This window comes from Caloenas nicobarica, chromosome Z (assembly GCF_036013445.1).
Source record: "Caloenas nicobarica isolate bCalNic1 chromosome Z, bCalNic1.hap1, whole genome shotgun sequence".
Classification (NCBI taxonomy): domain Eukaryota; kingdom Metazoa; phylum Chordata; class Aves; order Columbiformes; family Columbidae; genus Caloenas; species Caloenas nicobarica.
The window spans coordinates 74,159,119-74,184,668 of record NC_088284.1 but is presented as its reverse complement, the minus strand read 5'-3'; the positions used below and the strand labels follow the sequence as shown (position 1 = coordinate 74,184,668).

Below are 25,550 nucleotides of genomic sequence, written 5' to 3'. Positions count from 1 at the left end.
CAGAGTAGAGGGGAAGGAGAACCTCTGTCGACCTACTAACCACCCCCCTTCTAATACACCCCAGGTACCATTGGCCTTCCTGGCCACAAGGGCCCAGTGCTGGCTCATGGTCATCCTGCTGTCCGCCAGGACCCCCAGGTCCCTTTCCCCTACACGACCCCTCCAGCTGGGCTCGGCCGCACGCAGCACACAAGCCTACGAGCACAGCTGGGCCGCCATACCCGGCCTCTCCCTCGGCCCTGCCCGTTGCCTAGCGACCAGGGGCGGGCCCAGAGCGAGGCGGGGGCGGGCCCGCCTCACCCCGCTTGTAGCCGACTGGCCACTCCCACCTCTTCGTCAAGCTGTGCGACGTGACGTCCTTCTCCGCCGCCTGGGAAGGAGCTGACGTGAGGGGCGGTGTCGTCGCGCACCGCCTGCATCGTGATCATGTGCCGCGAGCTCATTGGCTGCGGCGGGGCTGGGCGGGGCCAGCCGTGTTGGGCAGGGGGCGGGGCGGCCGTGAGGCGGCCGGGCAGCGCGGGGAGGAGCGGGGCCGGCGGGCAGGTGGGTGCCGGGATGAACGGAAGGACGGACGGACGGACGGGCGGACGGACGGGCGGGCGAGCGGTGCATCCCCACAGTCCCGGGGAGGGCGGGGGAGCGCCGGTGTGTTGTAGGCGGGGGGAGAAGGTGAGCGGGAGAGTCCATTCCCGCGGGGGTGCGGGCGTGGCGGTCCTGTCGGTCCTGTCCCTCATTCCCCCGCCGCCTGGCCCGGGACAGCCCGGGCTCTCCGCGGGGGACCGGCCAGTCGGCGGCCAGCTCGGGGCGGTCTGCGGAGCTCGGCCGGGCCTCCATGGGCGGTTCTCGCCGGCCCGCAGCCGCGGGGCGGTCAGGCCGTTCTGAACTGCGGCTGTTCAGCCTGGAGAGAAGGAGGCTGAGGGGAGACCTGGTCGCTGTCTGCAACCGCCTGAAAGGAGGGTGTAGCATGGAGGGGGTTGGGCTCTTCTCCCAGGTAGCAAGCAATAGGACAAGAGGAAATGGCCTCAGGTTGTGCCAGGGGAGGTTCAGATTGGATATTGGGAAAAAATTCTTCCCAAAAGGGTTGTCAGGTGTTGGAACAGGCTGCCCAGGGAAGTGGTGGAGTCACCATCCCTGGAGGGGTTTAAAAGGCATTTAGACGAGGTTCTTAGGGACATGGTTTAGTGCTAGAGTTAGGTTATGGTTGGACTCGATGATCTTGAGGGTCTCTTTCAACCGAAATGGTTCTATGATTCTATTCTGATTCCTCTGGGAGAGACGCGTTCTGACCAGTGTCACTGCTCTTCATTAATACTGTTGTTGAATTACTTTTTTGTTGCACTAGCGTTGCTGCTCAGGGACCCACAGCTCCAGCCTGTAACTGTTTCCTGGTCTCCTGTTGGAATCTGACGCTCCTGATTCACGTGTCCTGCAGGATTCAGTGCTCCCATCTCTGCCCTCCACCCGGCTGAGCTGGAGCCCTTCGCCGCTGCTCTTTGCAGCCTGGCACCTTAATGGGAACAGAAGTTGATGGTGGTTCGAGGTGACGTATGGCTGAATACTGGGCATACCTTTTTGTTTTGCCGCAGTTGTGAGGATGGTAGTCTTCAGCAGGCCTTGTAGCTGGGTTTAAATTTTCTTTTGTCAAATAATGAGTTTTCTTGAGTTAGAGCCTAAACCGAGATCTTTCTGGGCTTTAGCATTTAAGCAGTATAATGCTTTAACATGACTCTTAAGTGTAGTCTGACATACTTCGTCAGGAAGAAGTTCTGTTAGGAAAAAGTGTGTATGATTCCAGAATGACTCTAAAGGTTATTCTTAAGTTACTAGAATCAGAAAAAGAATTGATCATAACTGTTTATATTTTAAGCTAAGACTTTCAATCAGAACTATATAAATGGTGTTACATATTTTAAGCAATACACATGCTGTATTGGGCTTATGCTTTCTAACAGTTGTCACATTTATGAAAACTATAACAGAATGAAATCCGAGCTTTTCTTTTGAAGGAATATGTTTATCTTATATTATGCCTGTTTTGCAGATATTTGTGGGGTTAAAAGATTTGAACTGCAGCTTAATAAAACTAGGACCGAAAATTGAAGGATGGCAGCAAATTCTTCAGGACAAGGTGAGTTTTAGTCGAAGTATTCAAGGGTAAAGACCATGAGCAAAATGTCAGTGAAGTTGCCAAAGCCACAAGTTTATTTAATAGAAAAGGGAAAAAGAGGGACAGAGGCAGGAAGGTGGGGCTGAAAATATGAGAATGTGAGCAAGCCTTCTGGTAGAAAACACACACATTAAATGGTTGAAAAAAAACCTGATGGATGGGGAACTCCGAATTTCTTCATGCGTGGGTTATGAAGTACCTGTCATGTCTGTGATGCTGTGGTTATTTCCAGAAGCGTATTTCAGACACTTAACAATGCTTAGCACTGAACATGACTTGCAGGTCTTGCGCTCAGCATCAGGGGACAGCCAGAAGTCTTAACATATTCCATGTTGTGATGGGTGCAGCAAGACACAGGCAGTAACAGCTGTGAAAGACAGACAACAGGTGGCCAGGCCTAGGAGGAAAAGCCAGATAAAATCATCATGCTAACTCTGGTGAAGTGTTTCTTTGCATGGTGACACATCAGAGTTGCACCTGTAAAATCATTCAAGACGTGTAAGTGGTCCATCTGTCTCGCCGAGGCACGTGTGTTAGAGGGAGTTGAGGCAGGGGTTGAGTGGTGTCAAACGGTGAATTGAAGGAGGGTCTTAAATCACCCTCTGGAGGTGCTTTCTGAAAATCTTGGTGGAACTGTGAGGCTTGTCTCTTCTACAGAAGAGCTGAGGAGAAAGAACCCTGTCAGGTATGGCTCTTCTCTTGCTGGTTATGAGAAATGAGCTCAGTTTCCCACCAACCTCAGACTTCTTTGTGCATGTTTGTGTGCGAGTGTCCTTATCTGAGAAAGCAGTCCCTGGGTGTAATTAATTCTGAAGTGTTGATACTTTGAAGGGTTACCAGATCACTCATGGAGTTTCCTTCCCCTTCAAAGGCCCCCTGCTTTCAAAACAAATACAGAAGAAATGAGTGGTCCAAAAGACAGATTTTACATGCTACTTGACAAACAGGAGGTAGTTTTTGGAACACTCGGTGAGCTTTTGTAAAATGTTGGGAGAGAAGTACTGTAGATTGCAGATAGTAATCTCTGCAGATTTTAGCTCTGAGTAGTTTTTGTTAATCAATGGTAAATCTTGATTTATTCTGTGAATACCAAGACAGTATCATTGCAAGGAATAGAATGTTGGCATAGACAGTTAAAAGCTCTTTTTCTTAAATGTGAATTTACTGAGAAGTAGGATGGGATTTTAGTGCCAGAATGCCTTTTCTTCTCCCAAATTCCAGAAGCTTATCATTTAATAGAGCCTCAGAATCAGCTTTTATACTTTGAGGTACCCTTCAGAGACTCACTAAAGGAACTGTTTAATTGTCATATGAAAATTATTGGCACTAAGCAGGTAAAAAACACTATCAAGCTTAGTCACCAAGATGAGCCTATAAATAATACACCTAGGAAAATTAGAAAGGAACAGGTAAATAGAAGCAGCAGTTCAAGGCCTCTGTATCTTTCTCTTGGCCAGATGAAGTCTGGTAGTGAAAATTACTGAGACAAATGCCACACTTATGTCTTGCTGCATGGCACATGTAATGGTACCGTTTAAGCTATTCATTCTCTCATTTCCCTGTTCTTGAACAAAAGTAATAAGGATTTACTGAAACACTCCCTGGAAGGTTATGAATGGTAGCGCTTACTCAGACAGAACTTTAAGGATGAATTAAGCATTAGCCTTCCACATAGGTAGACTATGTTTGTAATTTTTTGTACTGAGTTGTTTCTTTCCCTTTAATCAGTACTGGGTATTTTCCTAGGAGGTAATTGCAGACTTGGACTACAAAGGTTAAGATTTTGTGAACTGTACTTCCTTTAATTCATTGGCCTCTTGGGAAAGCACTCTTTTGATTAGAATTTCAAAGATGAGGAGCTGCATATGAGTGCAGCAAAACCAAATAGCATTGAATGAAAGCCTTACTACAGGCTGTTAGTACCACATGGAACCGATTGTGTGAGACTGATTGCGGCATTTAAAATAAATGAGAAAGCTTTTAGCATGCTGTGTATTTTCCACAAGATGAGTGGTACATCTAGGGGGAGAGGGGGCCAGGGAAACAGCTTTTGCATTACAGAAATTACTTTCAGGTGCTTGGTAGTACTCTACTTCTGCACCAACACTTCACAATACTTAAGCAACATGCATTAATAAAGCTGTTTTTGTAATGCCTCTGCTTGTGCACACTAGGGCCAGAGTGTACCTTGTGTGTTACTAAATTAAAGACTCCATGTGTCCGTTCTCCAAGAGGGAGCCCTCTGAGATGAGAGAAATGTGACTGCTCAGGAAGTAACTCTCCTTTAGATTCCCAAAGGCGGAAGAAATACATGTCCTGCTTCAGGCAGGCCTAAACGAAGAGTTCTGATATGCTAGAAGAACTAAAGTCTTGAAATATATACAGAATTTAAGCTTCAGCCTATAGCAATTCCACAAGATTTCATTCTGTCCTGGCGGTAGTTTATCCTTTTGGGCTAAAAGTGTGTGAGTGCATTCATGTAACACGATCTGAGCAGCTAGAACGTTCTATTCTGAGCATTCTCTTCGCCCAGTCAGTGTCAAAAGGGAAGATTGTGCTGTTCTGCATTTAATTATGCCATCATCTACAAACTCTGCTGCTCTGCGTCCGAGTCTGATCTGTGTTATGCAGAGTACTTGAGGGCTGTAGCATGTCTGTTTGCTGGAGACCTTTGCGGCCATAGAGCAGTCAATGACTTACATTCAGCTATGCATGTAGCTGTTTTCTGGAGATACGGACAAAATATTAATATGTCTTTTAGTAATTCAAGTTAATTACTAATATGCCTCGTTTCATTGTCACACAATGTATATGAAAGTGTATCCAAATGTAAATTGTTACTGAAAAGTACTGATGTGCAGCAAGCTATTAGATGATGTTTTGTGGTACCAGTAGTCATAAGCAGAAGCGGAAATCAAAATACAGTTACACAATCCTTTTTCCCAAGTGTTGTGTGTTTAATAAGGTCTCTAGATTCTGCTTTGTGAGAGGTTGCTACCTCTCTTCATGAAGGCTACCATTTCTGAAAACATGCATGTCAGTGAAGAAATTGCCCTGAGATGCTTTCTGAATGGAGCATGCAGAACAGTGTGCAGTGACAGTGCTTTTTAATGCACAGAGCCTAGACCAGACATCCAGCTTTGGAACCATTTTTCCAGGCAGAAGTGTGTCTTGAACACAAAGTAGCGGAGGGTTCTTTTGTGGTGTTAAATGTCTATGGACAAATGATAAATAATGCATATTAGAAAAAACTTAAACATAGTGTGAACTTGAAGCAACCAACAGATGAGGGAAAAGATATGAGATGAAAAGCAGGAATTTAAAGCAAATAAAGGCAATACTGTTTCTTGCCATGCAGACCTAGCTAGTAGAACTAACTGACATAGGTATCAGTGAGGCAGGGCACTAAGGTTAGGTGTTAGGATTAGGTTAAAGAGTGAAGCTTGCTGTGAGCTCTTAAAGATACCAGTATCGCTCAGCAAGGCTTCAGCTTTTCCTAATTTTCTGCCTTTCACATGCAGAACATCAGTCCAAGTAAACTTTAAGCTCCTGCACAGACCACGTAATGCAGTGCTTGATGTTAGAAGTAGAGGTGTCAGAAAGAACAGGTTTAAATTTTAACTGTCTCAAATCTGCTGCCTTGGAGAGTAATCTGAGGGTGCAGGTGCTCAGTTTGGCATCTGACACTGCCATTAATCTATTTTGCTGCCTTGAATGGGTGATTTTGTGTCAGGACTCTTTTGTCTGCAAAACAGAGAAGAATATTAATGAACTTCAATATTCATGAACTGTTCAAACTCAAAATAGTAGCATAACTCAGACCAGTTAAGGGAGGTCTAAACTTAAAGCTTTATTAAGAAGTTGCTGTATTTGAAAATCTACACTTCCTTTCACAGATGAAAATCCAGTCTATACTAAGAATGTCACTTTTTTTCCGTGTCTGCATTTTTAGTACGAGAAAGCAGAACAGATGTGTCAAATCTACAGGTGAAAAATTACTTTCTTTATAATCGAACTAGGAAACTTCTGCAGCTGTTTCAGGTTGGTCTTTATGGAAGCAGTTTGGGGTCCTGGACAGGGAAGAATCTAAATGGAAGTCTTGCTTATGTATTGCCAGATATGATGAATTATTTTGTAAGGATGACAGGTTTTCTCTCTAAAATGGATTTCTCATGTCCCTCCATTGTTAACTTTTGAACAAACAGGTTTTACTTTGCATTTTAAAAAGTTTCAAATACCTATAGGAACTTCACATTGCTCAGCTGAGGAGCACTAACATGTACATGCTGGATGTCCTCCATTTTCTCAAGTAGGCTTTTTTCTAATTATCATTAACAAATTCTCTTAAATGACTGTTTTAATACAGCAGGTTGCTGATGGGTATGGTCTGAACTCTAGAGCAAAATACTACCTTTTTTTTTTTTTTTAAACCCTCTTCTAGTAGAGGGATAAGAAAAGGAAGAAAAAAATACTTTTTTTTTTTCTGAATCGCTCTAGAGTTTCTGCCATAAGATACTATAGTAAGACTTGTATTAAAATAGAAGACAGTGACAATCTTGCACAGTTTCTGATCAGTTTAAAAAACAGCTTTAAACATTTTGTTCTTACATGTCTCAAGCCTTTCTAGGTCATACCATCTGCTTCATGATAAATGTAAGCATATTTATTCTTTACTTTTTAACTGACAGCAACTTACGTTAAAAAGTAGTCTCCTTTTTGTTTCCTCAGTTCCCATATTGTCTGAATTCCAAGCATGCATTTAGATTTATGCAGTTCAAGATAAATAAGCACTAGCAGAAGACTGCTGAGTAATATGCCAAATATTAAGCTTTTTGGCTGAAAACTGTGCAGAATGAGTATACAGACATGGTGACTTTAGCTAAGACCTTCTTAGAGGTATTTCAGTCATTGTGTTACAGCATTGTCTCAAGAATTTACAAGAAAGTGAAGTCTGGGCTAGCTAGAACTTGGAAGTGTTGAATCTTAGCCTGTTAGCAAGATCTCTCAGCCTTTGTATCTCTTAGAGCACACATTCAGCTGTGTTTTAACGTTTCAAACTCATTGCAAGTGCTGGGTGTTCCAAAAAAGATAGTGTGCACTACCTAAAGTGCAGAGAAACATCAAATACCTGAATCAATACACTTAGAAACAGGACTTAAGTGGAATTAATGCCATGTAGGAAGGAGAGATTAACAGATGGAAAAATAGCAATTAAATTTAACTTAAAAAATCTATTAACAAATGTAAATGGATGGGTGATATTACATAAAACCACAATAAAAATGTAACCAAACAACTCGGCTCCTTTCAAGAGCTCTAAGACACTGACACTCAGGGATGCATATGTTAGGCATAGTAAAAGAAAAAGGTGAGGGTTTGATAGCAAGGCAATACAGATGCAAATTATTATTTAGAGTTGAAGGTTTCTACCTGATAATTGTCTCCTTCATGGAGCCGTGCTGATGAAAGGAATAGTGGATTATGTAATTAAGCAGCGACAGAACATCACTCAAAGGGAATGAACTTTGAGTGCAGCTATTGAAAATAAATTTGAAGTCATTTTGCCTTGACATGCTAATATTCCCTTTAAGACTTATGTGTCTGGCCTCCCTAACAGCTTGTGGGCTACCATTTTTGGGGGTTGGACTAGACGACCTTTGAAGGTCCCTTGCAACCCAAAGTATTCTATGATTCTGTGATTTTTTTTTTTTTTAGTGATGTTACTGAAGCAGCACTCAGGACGGGCAGGGGTACAACATGCAGCAGTGTCTAACAGGAATGACTTGGACTTCTTGTATGAAGGAAATAAAGGACATAACTTCTGAATTTTTTTTTTTTTTTTGGTGACAGTGTAGTGCCTTGATATTCATGGAATAGCAGCAAATTAGAATTTAAGAAAGCGTATATATTTTCTTGACAAGAGGAGTGTCCTTAGTGGCATAGAGGCCTGTAGGAGCCAGCTCTGTAGCTGTTGCCCGCAGTTCTGCTGTACAGGCATAGTGGGTAACAGCAGAGACTTGCTTGTTTGCTTTATTTGGTGGCCACAAAGAGATCCTTTACCATATAAAAGTCATGTGTAAGTACAGCAGTTTTGCTACACTTTCATTTAGAAGGCAATTTTGAAAATACACAAATGGCAGATATTTCAGGCATTTTCTAAATTCCCTCATTCACTGCACTTCCTGACCCCTTCTCTAGGATACAGGGTCCTTCTGGGAGAATGATGTACAAAGCAAATAAAAGCCACGTTCTCGTCTTGTGTCCAGACAGTTTAATTTTTGCTTCTCTATTCCAGCATTGTCATTGTACTCTATTGTGATCATACTTGGAATAAGGGTAGTGTGTATATGTAAGGACATTGATATATTAAAACTAAAACCTTTCCGCATAGATTGAATAAAAGATTTGAGTTTTTTGTATAAGCGTGTGTGCGAGCTTAGTGGTTGTCTCATTCTTATTACATATGTAAAACTTGTATTATAGTTTGAGTTTACTGGCATGAGAAATTAGACCCTTTGAGTATACTACTCCCTTATTACCATTAAGTAGTATATTCAGTGACTGCATTTAAAATCTAGAACCTGGTAAGTGTACTTCTTTTCAAAGGCAAGTATTTTATTATGTACCTTGTTTGTAGTTTCAGAACCGTCTTGAAGGGGCAGGATCTAACTTGAGATAGAAACCTTTATTTTAAGATATATTAATGTGTATGATAGCTTAAGGAAGCTATTTCATGTTGTAAAATGAGAAAAGGAAAAATGAAACCTATTTATCAATAGCCTTTCAGATGGGTGGAAGGCTTTGAAGATTAGTGAATTCATCATATTGTCATATTGTACAGAGACTTAATTCCACGAGGTTAGAGTTGGGCCATAGAAATCAAGTAAATCTTTCTAATATTTTTCTGTCATTCCCACCAGGTTTCCAGAATAAAAATAGGGTTGCAATCCTGGCAGAACTAGACAAGGAGAAGAGAAAATTACTTATGCAAAACCAGTCTTCCACAAATCACCCTGGAGCCAGGTATTTTATGTTCTTAGACCTGTTTGGACATCACTGGTTACATCAGAGGAAAAAAAAAACCAAACAAGTCAGCTGTAAACTTATATCAACACTTATCAGAAGTGTTTTCTGACCACCTCAACAACTAGTCAGAGAGATCTTGCACTTTAGGAACATGTTAGTATTTAAAATTGCTTACAGATCTTGAATTTTGGCTTACATAACTTCCATTTGAAAAGGGGAGAAGCAGATATGCCTACTCAACTGTATTAAAGTCTACCTTAAAGAAAAATCAGCGAGCAGGCACTGAGAAAGCATTTAGTCATTATGCTGAAATGCCCTAAGGAATGGTAGCAGCAGACCATTAGGTTCAGAGTACTGTGTGCTTAGAGAAGAACAGTTACAGCAGAAGCGAGCTATCCTTGAAACTCTCTGTTTGCAAAACAGGCCAGTTTATATTACTGTAGGTCTTGCTGTGTTGTAAGAATGATTCTACACCATGAGGTATAATACTCTAATCTGAGTTTAAGAGCTGTCACTGAGATTTCTCCCATTTAAGAGAAAAAGATTAGATTTTGGTCATAAATTGGTAACTCGAAAATCATACACTGGTTTATATGGAGAAATTGAGATAGCTGATCTTTCAGGTTAGCATGAAGTGAGTGCAGTGCCATATTCTAGACACAGTGTGTTACTGCAGTATCTGTACAAGAGTCAAATACTCTGAATACAGTCTGAGTGCTGCCTGTGTCTTTTTTTCAAGGACATTCTAGGTCCCCTTTAATTCCTTCATACTGTCAAAAAGCATGCAGAATATTTGAAGTGGCCTGAATTAGTTCTCTGAGTGGCTCTGTATACAGTTATTATTCAAGCAAAAATTATTGATTAGAGAAGAAAATAGAAATATCATACTGTTATGTACAACCCCTGATTCCTGGCAACAGTGTTTCCATGCCTCATTGTGAGCCTGGTGGAGATTCAGAGAGTGCTTGTTTGCTTTGTTTTTTCTGTAAGGAAAAATAATGCTATATGCTAGTGAGCAGAATTAGAATTTACTAATTTTGAAGGAGGGGATGGGGTGGAATCTACAGAGCAGCTTCAAACTCTCTGCTTTGGCATGGTTGCTGAGGGGTGATTTTGAGAAGCTGACAGTTCTGTGGCAGAGATGTTATGGCAGCTTGGTGGTTTTGGACCACAGTGTTGTCAGAATTGAGACTGTAAACTTGACAGAAAGGAGCTTGATGTACCTAAAGCACAATAGTGGCACGGTCAGCTCACTAGCATATAGCATTATTTTTCCTTACAGAAGACCTTTCTTGAAAAGTGTCAGCTTATGATTAAGATTTAAGATTATCTACAGAAATCACATTGGAAAGGTAGAGGGTACACAATTAAATGCAAAATAAATACCTTCAAAATAACTGAAAATACTAGTTTTAAATAAATTGAGTAATACTATTCTCCAGTAATGAAGGTTATCTTAATATTTGTCTTAAAAATCTGCTCAGAGGATTGTTACTTAGGTTTCATTATGCATTTAGGCATAGATTTGCTTAAAGGGCTTTTCTTGAGCATGGTTGCTTTTGAAAAACTGATTTACTAAATCAGCTGTTGACGTGAAGCTGCTGGGAAAGGTCAGTTGATGAGTTTGTGTGGATCTGTTGTTGTCCTTCATACTTTTGTCTCTATGACTGAGGAGAACTGGGCTTTCAGCACCAGTCTCCAGGGCCAACTTCAGTTGTGAATTGCTTTGCAATACAGCTCTAATGGCAGTCTGCACTGATTTCCATCTGGAGGATGCCTCATCATGTTACTTTATATAGAATTGGGGGTAAAAAAAGGTCTGCTTTTTATTTTTTTTTTTTTTTTTTGGTTAACAAGATGGACAAGTCTTAAGATATAAAAGCCAAGAAAACCTATTTAGAAATTTTAATTTGAAACCTAATGTATGCTGTACTGAGATAAATAAACAAAATCAAGTTTAGGTACTCTAAGCTATCATCAGAGGATCATTATTGCAGTTACATCAATAGGAAGTTCCTTTACCATAAGCAGTGATCTGCTGCCCACCTGCAAAAGAACTGGTCCTATACTGAAGACTGTAAAGCTCTTGTTAGTGCTTCTGTTTATCAGAGTTGCTTAGAACAGTCACTGAGTATTGAGTAATGGTGAAACACAAAGCTGTTGTTTTCAAAATTGCTGACATTGTCTAATATTGCACCCCAGTGGTTTCACTGACTTCACTGGCGCTCCACCCATGAGCAAAATCCACAACAGGCTTCAGGACTGAGTCTTGTGGGTTTAGTTTGACATCAGTTGTTCATGCTGGGTCAAATGATACAGTTATGGTCACTCTGTTTTCCTTTTCTCTTTTATGTTAACAAATCGTAATTCCAAACAGTAGTTAACAATTGTCAAGCCATGAGTCAAATAAATCGTTAGCTGTGGAAATCATGGGATCTGTGGCTAGAATGGCAAGAAAACATTTTTTTTTTCTGTGCTATGTCATACCATCTTGTTCTTTTTTGCAGCATTGCACTTGCAAGATCACCACTGAACAAGGATTTCCGTGATCATGCTGAGCAGCAGCACATCGCAGCACAGCAGAAGGCTGCCCTGCAGGTAAGGTGATACGGTCAGATTCAGTTTGGCTTGGCTCTGTTTTAGATGTGCATCCCTTCAGAGAGCAGTCCTGCACCTAGAGAGAATGAAAAGCTCCCTTTAGAAGTTAGATTTCATACACATCTGTATTTATCACAAGTGAAGTTTCTGTTATGATGAAAACTTAAATCTTTCAGTTCATTCTCCCTCGAAATGGTTGTGACAATGTAGCCTGCAGTATCATCATAGCTGTTTTGCACATCTGTCAAGAATCAGTTTCATCATATATCTGAATGTCACGTGAAGTGTAGGGAGAACTAGGTACATGGCTTTCCTTGGTTGAATCTGTGCAGATGCCAAGTAAATACCCTGCAGTTACGAGTGGCAGGGTTGAAACATTTAGAAAACTTTGTACATTTACAGGCTTTTATTTGCTACTATTTTGCTCATGTCAGATGGTGCTGATTCTGGTGTTGAAACTGGAAATTAAGCAGCAAAACCAGTACATGGCCACTTGCCTTCCTGGCACTCTAGAATTTGGCAGAGGGCACAGAAGTGGAAAAAAACATTGACATGCAAACTAGCAACCTTGTTCATATGTCCTATGCCTTGTTTTTCTGCTACCCAGTAAAGGCCCCAGGTTGCTTCCCCTAAAATGAATGAGAGCAGAAGTGAGCACTGGCTGGTGTCCTGCTGGCTCAGGCTAGATTTGATAGCCATTGAGGCTTTTTCCTAGGGGTGGAAGGAAAGAATATGTGGGCTGTCTAGCTTACCAGAGTCCAGTCTTTGAACTGGGAAGGACTACGTATGATTTTACAAAGGTTGTCCAGAGCCATGTGCAGCAGCTGCCCTCCTGAGGCGAACAAGCAGATACACATCACATGAGCAGGAGGCTGGTGTCCCATGTTTTACAAGGGTGTGTCTGGTCAGATTGCATTTGTACATGCAGCCTCAGGTTGTGCACACTTCTATTATAATAGCAGTTGTTAAATTAATTATTATACTAAATGATAATAGCAGTTGCATATGGTAGCTGTCACATACCAGGACTTGTAAGTTGGTTATAGATGGGAGTAGGAGCATGGGGTCCAGACAAAGGAGAGCAGTTAGGAGTTCGCTTTCTGCTCTCCCCAGGTCCATGGGATTTCCTGAAAAAGGAGTAGCAGGGAATGGCCAAACTAATTCTCTTGATGGGCCATGATCAGATATGGCTGATATGCTGGTTTTGAATTTGACTGTTGGAGCTGAGGAGCAGACTGGGAGGAATTAATAATAAATGCTGCAGAAGCTGTAAAGTCTTGAATTGTATCGGTGCTGGGGGGAGTTATGCTTTAACAAATGTTTTTCTCTTTCCAGCACGCACATGCACATTCCTCAGGATACTTCATAACTCAAGACTCTGCATTTGGAAATCTTATTCTTCCTGTCTTACCTCGACTTGAGGCTGAATGAGGAATGTTGTTTCTCAGAACTGCAAGCTCTGATTTTTGTCCATAGCAGGAGCTATCTGACCTTTTAATTTCTTTACTTATCTTAAAACCTTTTATTTTTTTCTGGATGTTTATGGTTGCCTTTCAAGAGTGTGAGCTCTAATGATGAAAAAGCAATGTTCGTGGACAGTGATTTCTATCCTATATTTCTGTTCCTCTGTCAGGTCAAAGTCAGATATAAGACTTCCTATGGTGTACAAGGTGCGTAGTGCTTGCTCTTCCCTATTTCCATGCTTCCTTTAAATAAATGTCCTAACCAGAGTCATCAAGAGATTCACACTCTGTCAGCATTTGTGTTTCTTATTATTGTGTACAGGTACTATATTTTACTTTAGTGAAAGACAAAAGTTACTTTTGTCCATGAAAACGGACATGAATTTATCAATTAACATTCTTTTTTTTTTTTTCTTTTTACTGTATGCAGGAACAGTGGTGTACTGTTTGCTGTTGTAGTATCATCTGGTCTCAAGTCCTTAGATATAGTGTGCCTGCCTCATATTTTGTTTTGTCAAATATGAAAATGAATTAAAGTGGGGAAAAGCAATTGTTTTAAACAGTCTTTTAACAGACGAAAGAAGTCTTTTAAAGTCTTTGGACATTTCAAATGGAAAGCATTGTCTGCAAGGACAATTCAGTTTAAAAGGTCATATTTTTCTAGGCATACCTTTTCAATACTTAGTGTGTTTCATTTTGTTTGCTTTTTTCCTTTGTCTTTTTATTGGTGGTAACCAATTCCAGTTACATGCTGAAAGAAAATCTGTTAATCCTAAGGTAAATTATTTTGGAATTGTGATCATGCTACCAGGGTAAAGTAACTTGGAGTGAAAAATAGCCCTTACATAAACGTTCTTATATCTCCACAGCTTACTATTATAATACAATTATACTGGGACATTGATTGCTTTACCTATGGAGACAAGTTTCAGAAAACAAAAAGATAATTTAAGCGAGAACCGGAAATTAGAAAAAAATCTGTTAAATTTGTGCTGATTTGAAGCAACTCTGTCCTTTGCAGAAACTCAGCTGTCACGTGGGGATTCCAGGGTTGTAGTCTGCAGATATCCTTAGTGACATCTAGGGTGTCCTGTTTCCATCTGCAGGGGATTCCCTGAGCCCAGCAATCATTACTGAACTCTGAGCACTATTAACAATTCCATTCCTCACGAGTAACGAAATGGAGTGAGGGCCGAGAGATTGGTGCAGGTATGAGCAGAACACCACAGCTTTCATATACTTCAGCTGAGTGTGGACCCTTGCAGAAGCTGTAGCATACTGAAATCTTTTCCAGAAGGAGAATCTTGTGGAGGAGGCCTAATAAAGCTTAAAGATGTGAAATTGTAACATTAGATATTCAGATCATGTACTTTTTTGAAGGGTCTGATGTGGTGGGTCATGGGAACGATGATGGTATTTGCGGGCAATGGGGAAAGGAGTACTGTCATTTCTGTTTTCAGTGGTTGGCTCTGTGTAGATTTTTGGTTTTTGATTACCAGGAGTAACTTCACCATGAAGCTATCCTAACTGCTCATTATTCTGCAGTGTGAGCTGAGCATCTTAGATGCTTTGAAGAAAAAGATCTGCCAATCTGTGTAGAAGAGGCAACTGTGAATCAATCCAAACTTGGAAGCATACAAAGGCAAAGAAGGTAAAGCAGATACAGCAGGAAGTGTGGATTTTAGATTTTAGTTGAATTTAAAAACTAGGCTAGGCATTTTAACATTAAAGGAGCTTTTTTTTTTTGCCTTGAGGAAGGTGGCAAAAGAATGACTGCTTTCTCTAGAAATGGACCCTCTGTGCTAACAAATTGAATGATAGAATCTCTCCTTGCTGCACAGACTGCATATGATCCAGGCAATGAAACAGTAAAGATCCTTCTTTGGAAAGCTATAGCTGCTCCACTGAAGGAGCTAAACTTCATGGCTGTGTTATTTTCGTCTCAGGTATCAAAAGATTTGCTTTTGGAAATCCAGGTCATGGGCTCAAAGAGGTAGGCATTTGAAAGAGGGGAAAAATTGATGCAGCTGTTGCTGTTGTAATATTTTTAAGTTATAATGCCTCACATTATTCTGTGCAGTTGTGAGGGACTTGGTGATATATGTAGATATAATTAACTGTCAGAGATATAAATGTTGTACATGAAAGCTTCTGTCTTAGAAACCACAGACTCTAGCAATTAGTGTCAAAGGCATCAGTTTGTCTTGCCACTCTTTTTCTTTTCTGCTATTAATCAGTATTAAAACCATTTATCTATCTCTGTACAGTAATTTCAGCAAAAGCTTTTCACCTGTTGGAATTGCATGTTCAAATTCAAATCATTACTAGTTAGAATATACCCAGACCAGGAAGTGACTGGGATGTCTTGCTTCTGGCAGTAACCTTTAACTTGATCACATAAAAGCAGGAGGCTCGTAATTTAGTGGTGACCCGTGTAGTTAAAAGTACCTTAACACACATAATCACTCAAGAGTCACTTTATTTCATTTGCTACAGTAGTAATCAGCCTTTCCACTAAACACAGGTGGTTGGTGTGGAGTCCGTAACAGAGCTAGATGGTGGGGTGAGAGGAGATCACAGTACTGGGTAGGTCTTACACTACACAGATCCGATGAGAGATGGGCTAATGCACAGTGAGGCCAGACTTTCTAAGTGAAGGCAGAGTTGTAATCTGTCAGGAACAGATGGGGTAAAAAAGCCAAAGATCTTGAACTGAAGCACTGAAAGAACTGAGCCACCACTTCTTTCTTCTTAGCTCCGTGTACTTTTTCTTCCACTAGACAAGTTTTTCTTTACACACCCTTGTTTTCCAAAGTCAACATCTCCCCACCATTATAGTTAGAGGCTCAGGAAAATGCTCACTTTTAACAGAAGAAGCCTGACCTGTAGAACCACACATGGTTTCCTAGCACTATAGGGTTTTAGTCTCAATTTTTTTCTTAATGTTTTCAGTCTACTGATCTCTTGGAAGCACTGGTATGAAACTAATCAATAGTACCTGACATATTTGCATTTTGTGTCAGATCACAGAATAACCCATGAAACTTGTTATTGGAAAGAAATTACACCTCATGATGTTACTTGCCAAGAACTTCCAAGTTGCTTTGATGTGTCCAATCAGTTAAAATAGCCAAATGCTACTTCTGCGTTCATGTGCAGTCAGCGTAGGATGAGGCAGCTGTAATTTGCATTTACCCTACGAATGCAGCTGGGTACCACTGTTGATGCTGAGGAGTCCTGTCTGAGGTAGACACTTTGGGTGACTCTAGTCTTTTACTAGACTACCTATGTCACTTAAAGGCTGGAGGTTATTTGTCATCTTGCACAGAAGAGGAGTCAGTGCTCTGACCCTACCCTTGTAGAAATGGATGAAGAGGCTGGTAGAAAGAAGAGGAAGGTATTGATTATCAACCAGCTAGTAGGGAACATGAGCTTTAACTAGCAGAAGGAAATGCAGACAACTATGTCTTGGAGTGCATGATTTTTTGTGGCTTGACTTATCATTGCGTTTGCAGTGTTTTCAGGGATGGAGCACGAGGGATGAAGGAGGGCAATGGGCCTAGGATCGTGTGGAATGCTGTGTTATGCTGTGTTGCTCCTCTGACTCCACTTCTTCCTTTCCATCAGCCTCTCTTCCTTGCAATATCCTTCCTTCAGCTACCTTGTTACACCATAGCAAATGTGCTTTAATGAAGCTCTATTTCAGTACTAAACAAGATGTAATTACATTTTGTGACAGTTGCAAGCAAGACTGAGATCAGAAAGTTACTTTTGGGAGCCCTGAGGGTGCATTCAGCTGCAGAAAGGTTCATGACACTATTGGGAGAGTAGCTCAGCATCTTGTTAAGGTACTCAGATTCACTGATGAGGAAGTTGTCTTCCGCAGCACTTATAAACAGTTCTGTTATTGGGGGGGGGGGGGGGGGGCGTTTGATCGCCTAGAGTTTGGCAAGCCAAATCAAAAGAAATGGTGGCTGATTCCAGCCTGAGCCCAAGCCTGATGACATGAGTAAGGGATGCTACCCAATTTTGGTGAACTTTAGGTGAGGTAAGCATCAACACCACCTGATAAAGCTCACATCAAGTCATCTCTGTCCAGAGCTCTCTGGGAAACAGGTTAAGGCGAGGGGATGTAAGCCTTCCCTGCCGTTACCCCCAGGGCACGTGCAGCCCTCACGTGGCGTCTGCCCCCTCCCCAGGCTCTCACCTGGTGGAAGGCAACTGGCACAGTGCTCGCAGAAACTTATTTTTGCCACTGGATTGTAAAGGTCAGAAAAAGAGGGCAAAGCGGGTGAGTGGTGGTTGGGTGAAGGTTTCTCTTGTGGGCCTAGGGGCTACAATGTGACATGCCAGTGGTGTTTTCCAACACAGGTTCGCCTTGTGCATGTGGGAGCGCCTCCATCCTTTTAGCCCTGGAGAAATCTCAGTCCCTGTTTGTTCCCCAGAGACAGCCTCAAACTCAGGCGCTCTGCTGCAAAGGGCAAATGTCACCTCAGATACAAAATGATGATTAGAGCCAAGTAAGGAATACTTCTCCCTTCATAAGGAAGCACTTGGGACTTCAAAATATCCTTATTCTCTGCTGGTCCTTCTCAGACTATCTGAGAAGGCAACAAGAAGCCGCAGAAGCAGAAGTTCACTGTGCAGGAGCAGTCTGTGCTGCTCTGTCCAGACTTGGGGCGTGAACCCGACCTCCATACCACGGGAGAGTCCCCAGTTTCATGCGTACATAGGCAGCGTGCTCTCAGTCTCCGGTATAACTCCTTCCCTTTGGGTAAATGGTGAAATAATCATTGGAGCAAGGGTCCGGCCCAGGGTTTTCTACATGCCAGGTGAGAGGCTTACCCACGAGGTTAAAAGGCTATTTTTTCTCCAAGTCAGTGAATATTCATTGTCTGTCTAAACAGGGTCAGTTCCAAAGAGAGAAGCTGAGAAAGGTGGATCAGGGCAATACCTGTCCCCTGCCAGCAAGTAGTTTTATGTACAGTCAGGACAGACAATGCCAAACTGAAATGAGATGAAGAGGCTACATCTCCTCTCAGTAGTTCACACCCAGATGGAATTAATACAGAGCTTCTCCCTTGCTCACAGGACACGAATCTCCATCAAATGACAATTTACTGCCTCCCAGATTTATGATGTGTGTTCAGTATGCATTGTGCATTCCATGTAAACAGGTCATTATAGATCTCCTCCTTGCTTTTGTTACTTATAAAAATGAAAGCCAATGCCTGGCCTCCTTCCCTCTCCCTGACTTTATCTGCTTTTCTTTCCTGTAAGCTATTTCCTACAAAATTGGTTTCAAGTGGCAGAAGGAAATATACCTATGGGATTTCTAATATATACAGGATAGTGTAAATTATACAGCCTTCTATCTGACAGCCAAATTGATTTCAGAAATATCCCCATAAATAATATTTACAGTGAGTTGCTAAATGTACCTTGCAGTCCCCCATAAATGTGACAGCTTTTCAAAACTGAGACCACTTTCACGAGGAACAAAGTGAAACACAATCAGTGCTGTGTTTCTTGCCAGTCTGACATATAATGCATTATTTACCAGCAAATGTTATCTTTCCCACCTCTCGTAATGTTGCTATTTCACATAATAGGGTGGGAATTGTGTCTTTAACTCTTTCGTGTTTGGTATCTGGATTTGGAAGTGAAAAGAATAAAAACTCAGATGAGGGAGGGATGATCCTTTGGTGGCTTTGGCATTCCAGTTAAATCAGTTGAAATATATTATTTCATTTTTTTCTCAAATATTTTTAATATCCCTTTCTGAGGATCGATCATCTGCACTTAAAAGGATCCTAGATAAAAAAGTAGAAAGAAGAATTTCACAGGAAGAGAGCTGAGGGTGTTTCTGTACAGGACACAAGTCTAGAAGAGCAGGAGTCCAAAAGCCTGCAAAGATAGCATATTTTTTCATATATCAATAAACTATTTTAAAGTGGGTTTGGCTCTAAGTAATAATGCTTTTGGACACATCATACCTCACTTGAGACACCACTTTCCAAAGAAGCTTAGCAATACCATCACTTGTCCGAGAGTGGTCTCAGACCATTCCTTAAGACACAGTCAAATAATTCAAAGCCCAGATGTCAAGGCAGGAGCCACTCACAGCATTTATCTCTGTTACCCTTCTGTTTTTCAACATTCTCTTGAAGAGTCCCCCTGAGAAAAACAGCTCTTACGAGCAGCAACAGCACTGTGTGCTGCGTCTCCTGGTGACACAATTTCCCACTGCTGCTTCGTGCAGCACTGGGGAAGGAAATCCTTCCCTGGTGTGAGTTGTAGGGTGTGTTTCCATCCAAAGCATTGGGACCTGTCCCAGGGAAAGATGAGTCCTGTACTCATGTATGGTAGTTTCTTCTGACCTGCTTACAGAGCTCTGATTGACACCAAAAACAGGCTAAGAGCCCCACTTCTGAGCATCGGTACCTGGCACGAAGGCAAGTGCACACAGTGCAGCTGAAATTCAAAATGGTTTAAGGCAAAAATGTACATTTTTCCATCCCAAGTTCAGGCCTTACCTTGCTCCTCAGCCCGTACCCAAATAATCTAAATGGGCTTCCTCTGAGATCTTTACAAACCCAAACCTGCACGGGTCTTCTCTCTTCATCACGTACATGGGGCTCAGATTTGCTGTGGAGTGTCAGCACCGCCTTTGGTGTGGGGTATTCTTTGCTGTCACTAGTTGTCACAGTCTCCAGCAGGGATGGGAGGAGGAGTGTATTCGCATTTGTTCTCTGGGTTGTTACCTGCCGTTGCCCGAGGTCTCCGGTTTCTATTTGCTCCTTAGCGGTCAACAAACAAAAGACTCAGTCGTGCTGGAGTGCCTAAGTGCTGAACTCGCTGTTTCCCTGCAGATACCACGAGGCACAACGTATTACAGGAGATGGCCTCTGCTGCTGTGGCTTTGAGGACAATGTTTCTGATGCCAGAGCTCTCCATATGGACCATAGGCTTCTTACATACAGCTCTTGGAATCGGGTGGAGCACATTTGGATCTCCTGCAAGTGTCTCAGTAAGCGGTCATGAAATATCGCACTGTTCCAGCACTCAGAAAAGCTCAGAAAAATACCAGCAGCTAAAGCCCCCATCAGGGCTGAGACAGGCTGTAGGTGAAGACACTGCTGAGTACAGGTCAGATGTGAGACTTCTCAGAAATTGATTCCAGCTCTTCTAACAGTTGCCTAGGACCAGCACTTCAAAGAGGAGATCTGTCTTCTCACTGTCATTTAGCTTAAAGTCTCCAAGGTGGCAATTCTTCATGTGTTACACAGAGAAATGTCACAAAAAAGCATAAGAAGGCAGTGTTGTAACCATAAAAATAATTTTGGTGTAATAGGATTTTCATGTAAGTCCAAGGCCAGAGACATTTCAGGATTTTATTAAAGCAAGTTAACATCAAAAGTACAAACCATATCAAGCGCAAAACTAATGATATTGGTATGGGAAAGCAGAATCTTCTCCAGCAGTGTGTAAAAACTATACATGCTCATTTTATCTTAGAATGTCCTGGGTTGGAAGGGACCCACAAGGATCATCGAGTCCAACTCCTGTCCCTGCACAGGACAACCCCACTGGTCACACCGTGTGTCTGAGGATGTTGTCCAGTCTCTTCTTGAACACTGTCAGGCTTGGGGCCGTGACACCTCCCTGGGGAGCCTGTTCCAGTGTCCAGCACCCTCTGGGTGAAGAACCTTTTCCTAATGTCCAACCTGAACCTCCCCTGGCACATCTTCTGCCATTCCCTTGGTTTCTGTCACTGGTCACTAAAGAGCAGAGTTCGGCGCCTGCCCCTCCTCCTCCCCTTGTGAGGAAGCTGCAGCCGCCATGAGATCTCCCCTCAGTCTCCTCTTCTCCAGGCTGAACAAACCAAGTGACTTTAGCTGCTCTTCATACGACTTCTGCTCTAAACCTTTCACCAACTTTGTAGCCTCCTCTGGACACTCTCCAGCAGCTTTATACCCTTTTTACCCTGCATCCCCAGCCCTGCACACGGTGCTCCAGGTGAGGCCGCCCCAGTGCAGAGCAGAGCGGGACAATCCCCTCCCTGCCCGGCTGGCCATGCTGTGCTGGGTGCACCCAGGACACGGGTCCCTCTTGGCTGCCAGGGACACTGTTGGCTCATGTTCAACTTGCCATCAACCAGAACCCCCAGGTCCCTCTCCATGGGGCTGCTTTCCAGCATCTCATTCCCCAGTCTGTATGTATGGCCAGGGTTGCCGTGTCCCAGGTGCAAAATCTGGCACTTGTCCTTGTTGAACTCCATGTGGTTGGTGATTGCCCAGTTCTCCAATTTGTCCAGATCCCTCTGCAGGGCCTCTGCCCTCGAGAGTGTCAACAGCTCCTCTCAATTTTCTGTCATCAGCAAACTTGCTAAGCAATCCCTCAAGTTCTGAGTCCAAGTCATTAATAAAGACATTGAAGAGCGCTGGCACTAAGATGGATCCCTGCAGAACCAGCTAGTGACTGGTCGTCAGCCCAACATGACCCCATTTACTAGGACCCTTTGAGCCCGGCCCATCAGCCAGTTGCTCACCCACTGCATGGTGTGTTTACCCAGCTGTGTGCTGGACATCTTGTCCAGGAGGATACTGTGAGAGACTGTATCAAAGGCTTTGCTGAAATCCAAAAAGATCACATTGACAGGCTTCCCTTGGTCAACTAAGTGAGGAACCTTGTCGTAGAAAGAAATGAAGTTGGTCAAGCAGGACTTTCCCCTCATGAACCCGTGCTGGTTGGGACCAATGACTGCGTTGTCTTCTGGGTGTTTTTCAATAACTCCAGTCATTTGGCTTTCCTCACAAATGCTGTATCTCTAGACCTAATAACTAAATAAATGACACCTAGTAGGCAGGAAAGTTTTCATATGTTGTGATACTGTGAACACTTCCATGTCCCTGGCTGGCCTCTGTTTAGTATTGCAGCGGTCTGCAGGAACAGCTGTCTTTACAGAAATCACCATTAGATCCCATTAACCTCTGTAACAGGCCGGTGGCAAACAGAAAATAATCAAGTGCCTGATGAGAAAGGCTACAACACCTTGACATGGACTTTGTGTTACTACATCACAGGGCAGTGTCTGACTTGGCAGCCACTTACGTTTCATCTGAAAATAACACCAGTGCTGTTGGGGAGAGATGCGCTGCCAGCACGACTCGCACAGATACGAAGGGATAGGTATGGCCAAAGTCAATCAAGATGCTCCAGGGTCCCATCAGGCCATAAAAACGACACTGTCTCACTAAGGAAGATACCAGTCACAAGGCCGCGGTGGAAGGTGGATAAAACATCAATTACCCAGAGAGACTCCCACCAGGGAAAGCCAGGCAGCAGTGTCTTCCTGTGGCAAAGGACCTGATTGCTTTGCTCAAAGGGCAAAAGAGTGCGAATGAGCCCCAGCCCATGGCAGCCTCTGGGCGAGGGAATGTTCTCCCTTGCAGGAGCAGGGCTGGTTGCTGGAGGAGCTCTGCAGCCTCTGCACAGGGCCAGCCTTTACCAAGGGTGCTCAGGAGCCCCAGTAGCTGCTGAGCAGCAGCGGGTGTCTCTCCCCTGGGGACAGGGCTGGTGGGAAAGCCCAGGGAGCAACAAGTCTGGCTCAGAGACATGGTGCACCCGAGCAACATGTGCAGGATGGCTCCTTGCACAGCTTTCAGTGCCGCCGTCAGAAGGACTTAGGGCTGGAGAGTGAAGAGTTGCATGTTGGGCTGCTTCTTTCCAGTAAATCCTTGCTTCTGACAATCTGGGATTGCTTCTGACAAGCAAGACCTTGCTTCTGAGGCTGGTACAGGTTTGTCAGCTCTTGTTTGTCTGCTATTTTCTTTTAAGCTTTTCTCAGCTGTGATTTACAGCAGGTCAATAGCTGTCGATGTGCTACATGAATGCCTGTTTGTAATTTAGGTGTATGCCTCATGAAAAAGCAAGGTGACAAAGTAGGAAAGGGAAAGAAGAAGTGATATGTGCCTCCAAGCTCTGGCCCCAGCTTGACTCAGCTTGGGTGTTGTGTCAAAATGATGCCAGACACAACAGATTGTCCCTGTGGGGACACTGTCCCACCCACTCTGCTGTATTTGAATGAGCAGCAAAGTAATCAACGTGGCATTGCTCAACTTCACAGGGAGTCCTCTGCTCACATAAATAGTGATCCTGCCCCTCAGACCTACTATCCCAGGCATCACAGCTTTGTTTTATAATATCTGCAAGTGTTTAAAACAGGGGTGTTCTCCTTTAACAACTAAGAAGCACAGGCAAGTGCCCCCCAGAAAATGCCACCGCTTTGAAAAGCTGTCATGAGCTGGCCCTCTCTGTCTGTACACCATTTAAAATACCCAACATGTAATACCAGAGGAGCCACTCAAACGTCATGGTGTTCCCGCCACTGTCTGTTAGCATCTTCCTCCACCCTCATCCCCAGAAATCTCCTCCCCAGCCCACAGCTGCCCTCCTTGCTGGCAGGTGCAGCTGCACCCCAGCCATGCAGATGGTAACCCTAAAAAGCAGAAGGCGCTGGGGCAGACTGACAGCCCCTGCTGGTTTTAAGGAGGGTGCTCAGCAGGCTTTGAGCCAACTTGGTGGCTATCTCACCCTGGGGAAAGAGGCTACTTTGCAGCAGCACAGCCAGACTGTGGGAAATCAGGTGAGGTCCTGCCCTCCCTGCACAGAGCAAGGGGCATCTTGGCAAGATGCTGGAGCTCTTGGGTGAGTTTTTGCTAGCGAAGTGAGAGACCCTCATGGGGCAGGGTTACGGGTTAAACTTTTGAGCAGAGCAGAAATCCGCTCCATGGACTCATACCCAACTGGCTAAGCCTCACCCAGAGCTGCTCCCAACACACACTGACAAATTTGGAGTATGTTTTAAAAAGCAACACCTTTATTCAATAGCATCAGATTAAAAAGCTCCAGCTGCATTGCGCAGGACTGTTTCCAGCTAGGCTCTCCTTCCACACCAGCAGCAGCAGAAGGCACAAAGAACTCCAATGCACAGAATATACTGCAGAATTGTCTATGGGACTTGTTTGAGTAAAATCACAACAGCTTGTCCTCCAACTACCAGCACACCTGTGACCTCAGCTGGCAGATTTGGGGTAGATTTCTCCAAGCTCCTGAGAGATCAATGAATAATGTGGTTTACTTTGGGATTAAGTTTTAACTAGGTATGAGAAGCTCCATTTTGAGAATAACCACTGTGACTTGACCTCACTTCTCCTGCTCCAGCATGACATGACTTGATCGCATCAGTTCTCACTGGTTTTCCCCAGACAGGCTCCATTTTCCCGCAAACCTGGTCAGTGAGCTCAGCAAAAGCAACCTCCTCCACCATACATGTCTATGTAAGTCAGATCAGGCCCCTTTAGGTAGGTCCTGAAGTGTCTTGGTTGGACCCTAAGGCATGTGTGGCTCACTCATGGACTGGCCATGCTCCAGCTGTCCTGAGGATGACTAAAGGCCTTCAGCCACCAGGCAGGCACCTTCTCTGCAGCTGTAGGACTTGCTCTGTCCCCTGTTCACTCAGTGTCTCTGGGAAGGGCTGCTCAGACCGCCCTCCGTTCAGCCCTGGAACCTGCGGGAATGGGATCACCGGGAATGGTTTGTGATGCTCTGCTTCACTTCCTGCATCCACATCTTTTCCTCAATGCCAACTATTTCCTCCCTGTGCTTCTTGATTAACTGCCTGTTCACCTGCCTCTTCGTCTGCAGTTGTCCAGTTGCTTTTCTTACCCTAGAATTAGCACCAGTAATGAGAGCTCTTGTTTCTATCGGGGAGCAAATTATTCAGAGGGGTGTAGAGCTCAAGGCAAGGTTTTCCTTCAGAGCTAAAAAATATTCAATAATTAGCATATCATATTTGATTCTGGCTCTGCAGACCCTTTCACATCTGGACTTAGGGCTGCTGGTTGAGGCTGGGAGGTGTTGCCCTGTTTCCTGCCCTGAATGTCCTTCCAAGCAGTTTTTCTAAGTAACTTTTTCCTGTGCCTTAGACTTTTTCAGGGAGGTGTGAGTGCAGGATTTGCAGCTCTGTCTCCCTTCCCTAATTTTGACCTGCAGTCGTGTTTAGTTCTTATTTTGTCTTTCCCTGGCATAAGGGAACTCAATCTAGGTCATGGGGTGAGCCAAACACGCCCTGTGGATGCTGCAGCATCTGTCTTCAATAGGGGTGATTCCTTCTCGCTCTCTGTGTAGTGAATAGCCTGTCTAAAGTGAAAATTGCAGTTACCCCTGGGCCACCATGGTGGTTAGAGGCTTTCAATCCAGTGAAATGGACTACAGCCTTGCCACCCAAAGCA

The 25,550-nt window shown here is 43.5% G+C and overlaps 2 protein-coding genes across 3 annotated transcripts in view; one reads left to right on the top strand and one right to left on the bottom strand.

The window, feature by feature from the left end:
• Positions 1-478: 478 nt before the first annotated feature.
• Positions 479-20,162, top strand: INIP (INTS3 and NABP interacting protein). Of its 2 annotated transcripts, XR_010607798.1 has the most exons (7): positions 479-543; positions 1,343-1,540; positions 2,042-2,128; positions 9,088-9,190; positions 11,701-11,791; positions 13,127-14,905; positions 20,127-20,162. XR_010607798.1 is itself a non-coding variant. In XM_065655709.1 (6 exons), the coding sequence occupies exons 3-6, from the start codon at positions 2,104-2,106 to the stop codon at positions 13,220-13,222; spliced, it is 315 nt and encodes a 104-aa protein (XP_065511781.1). In that variant the 5' UTR covers positions 479-543; positions 1,343-1,540; positions 2,042-2,103; the 3' UTR covers positions 13,223-15,399. The 2 variants fall into 2 exon arrangements, 1 of the variants encoding a protein (XP_065511781.1); XM_065655709.1 differs by lacking the exon at positions 20,127-20,162 and having other exon boundaries at positions 13,127-15,399.
• Positions 11,692-25,550, bottom strand: part of KIAA1958 (KIAA1958 ortholog) — a 103,696-nt gene continuing 89,837 nt past the window's right edge. The window contains exon 5 of the transcript XR_010607797.1: positions 11,692-11,867. The gene's annotated coding sequence lies outside the window, so the exon portion shown is untranslated. The remainder of the gene's footprint in view (positions 11,868-25,550) is intronic.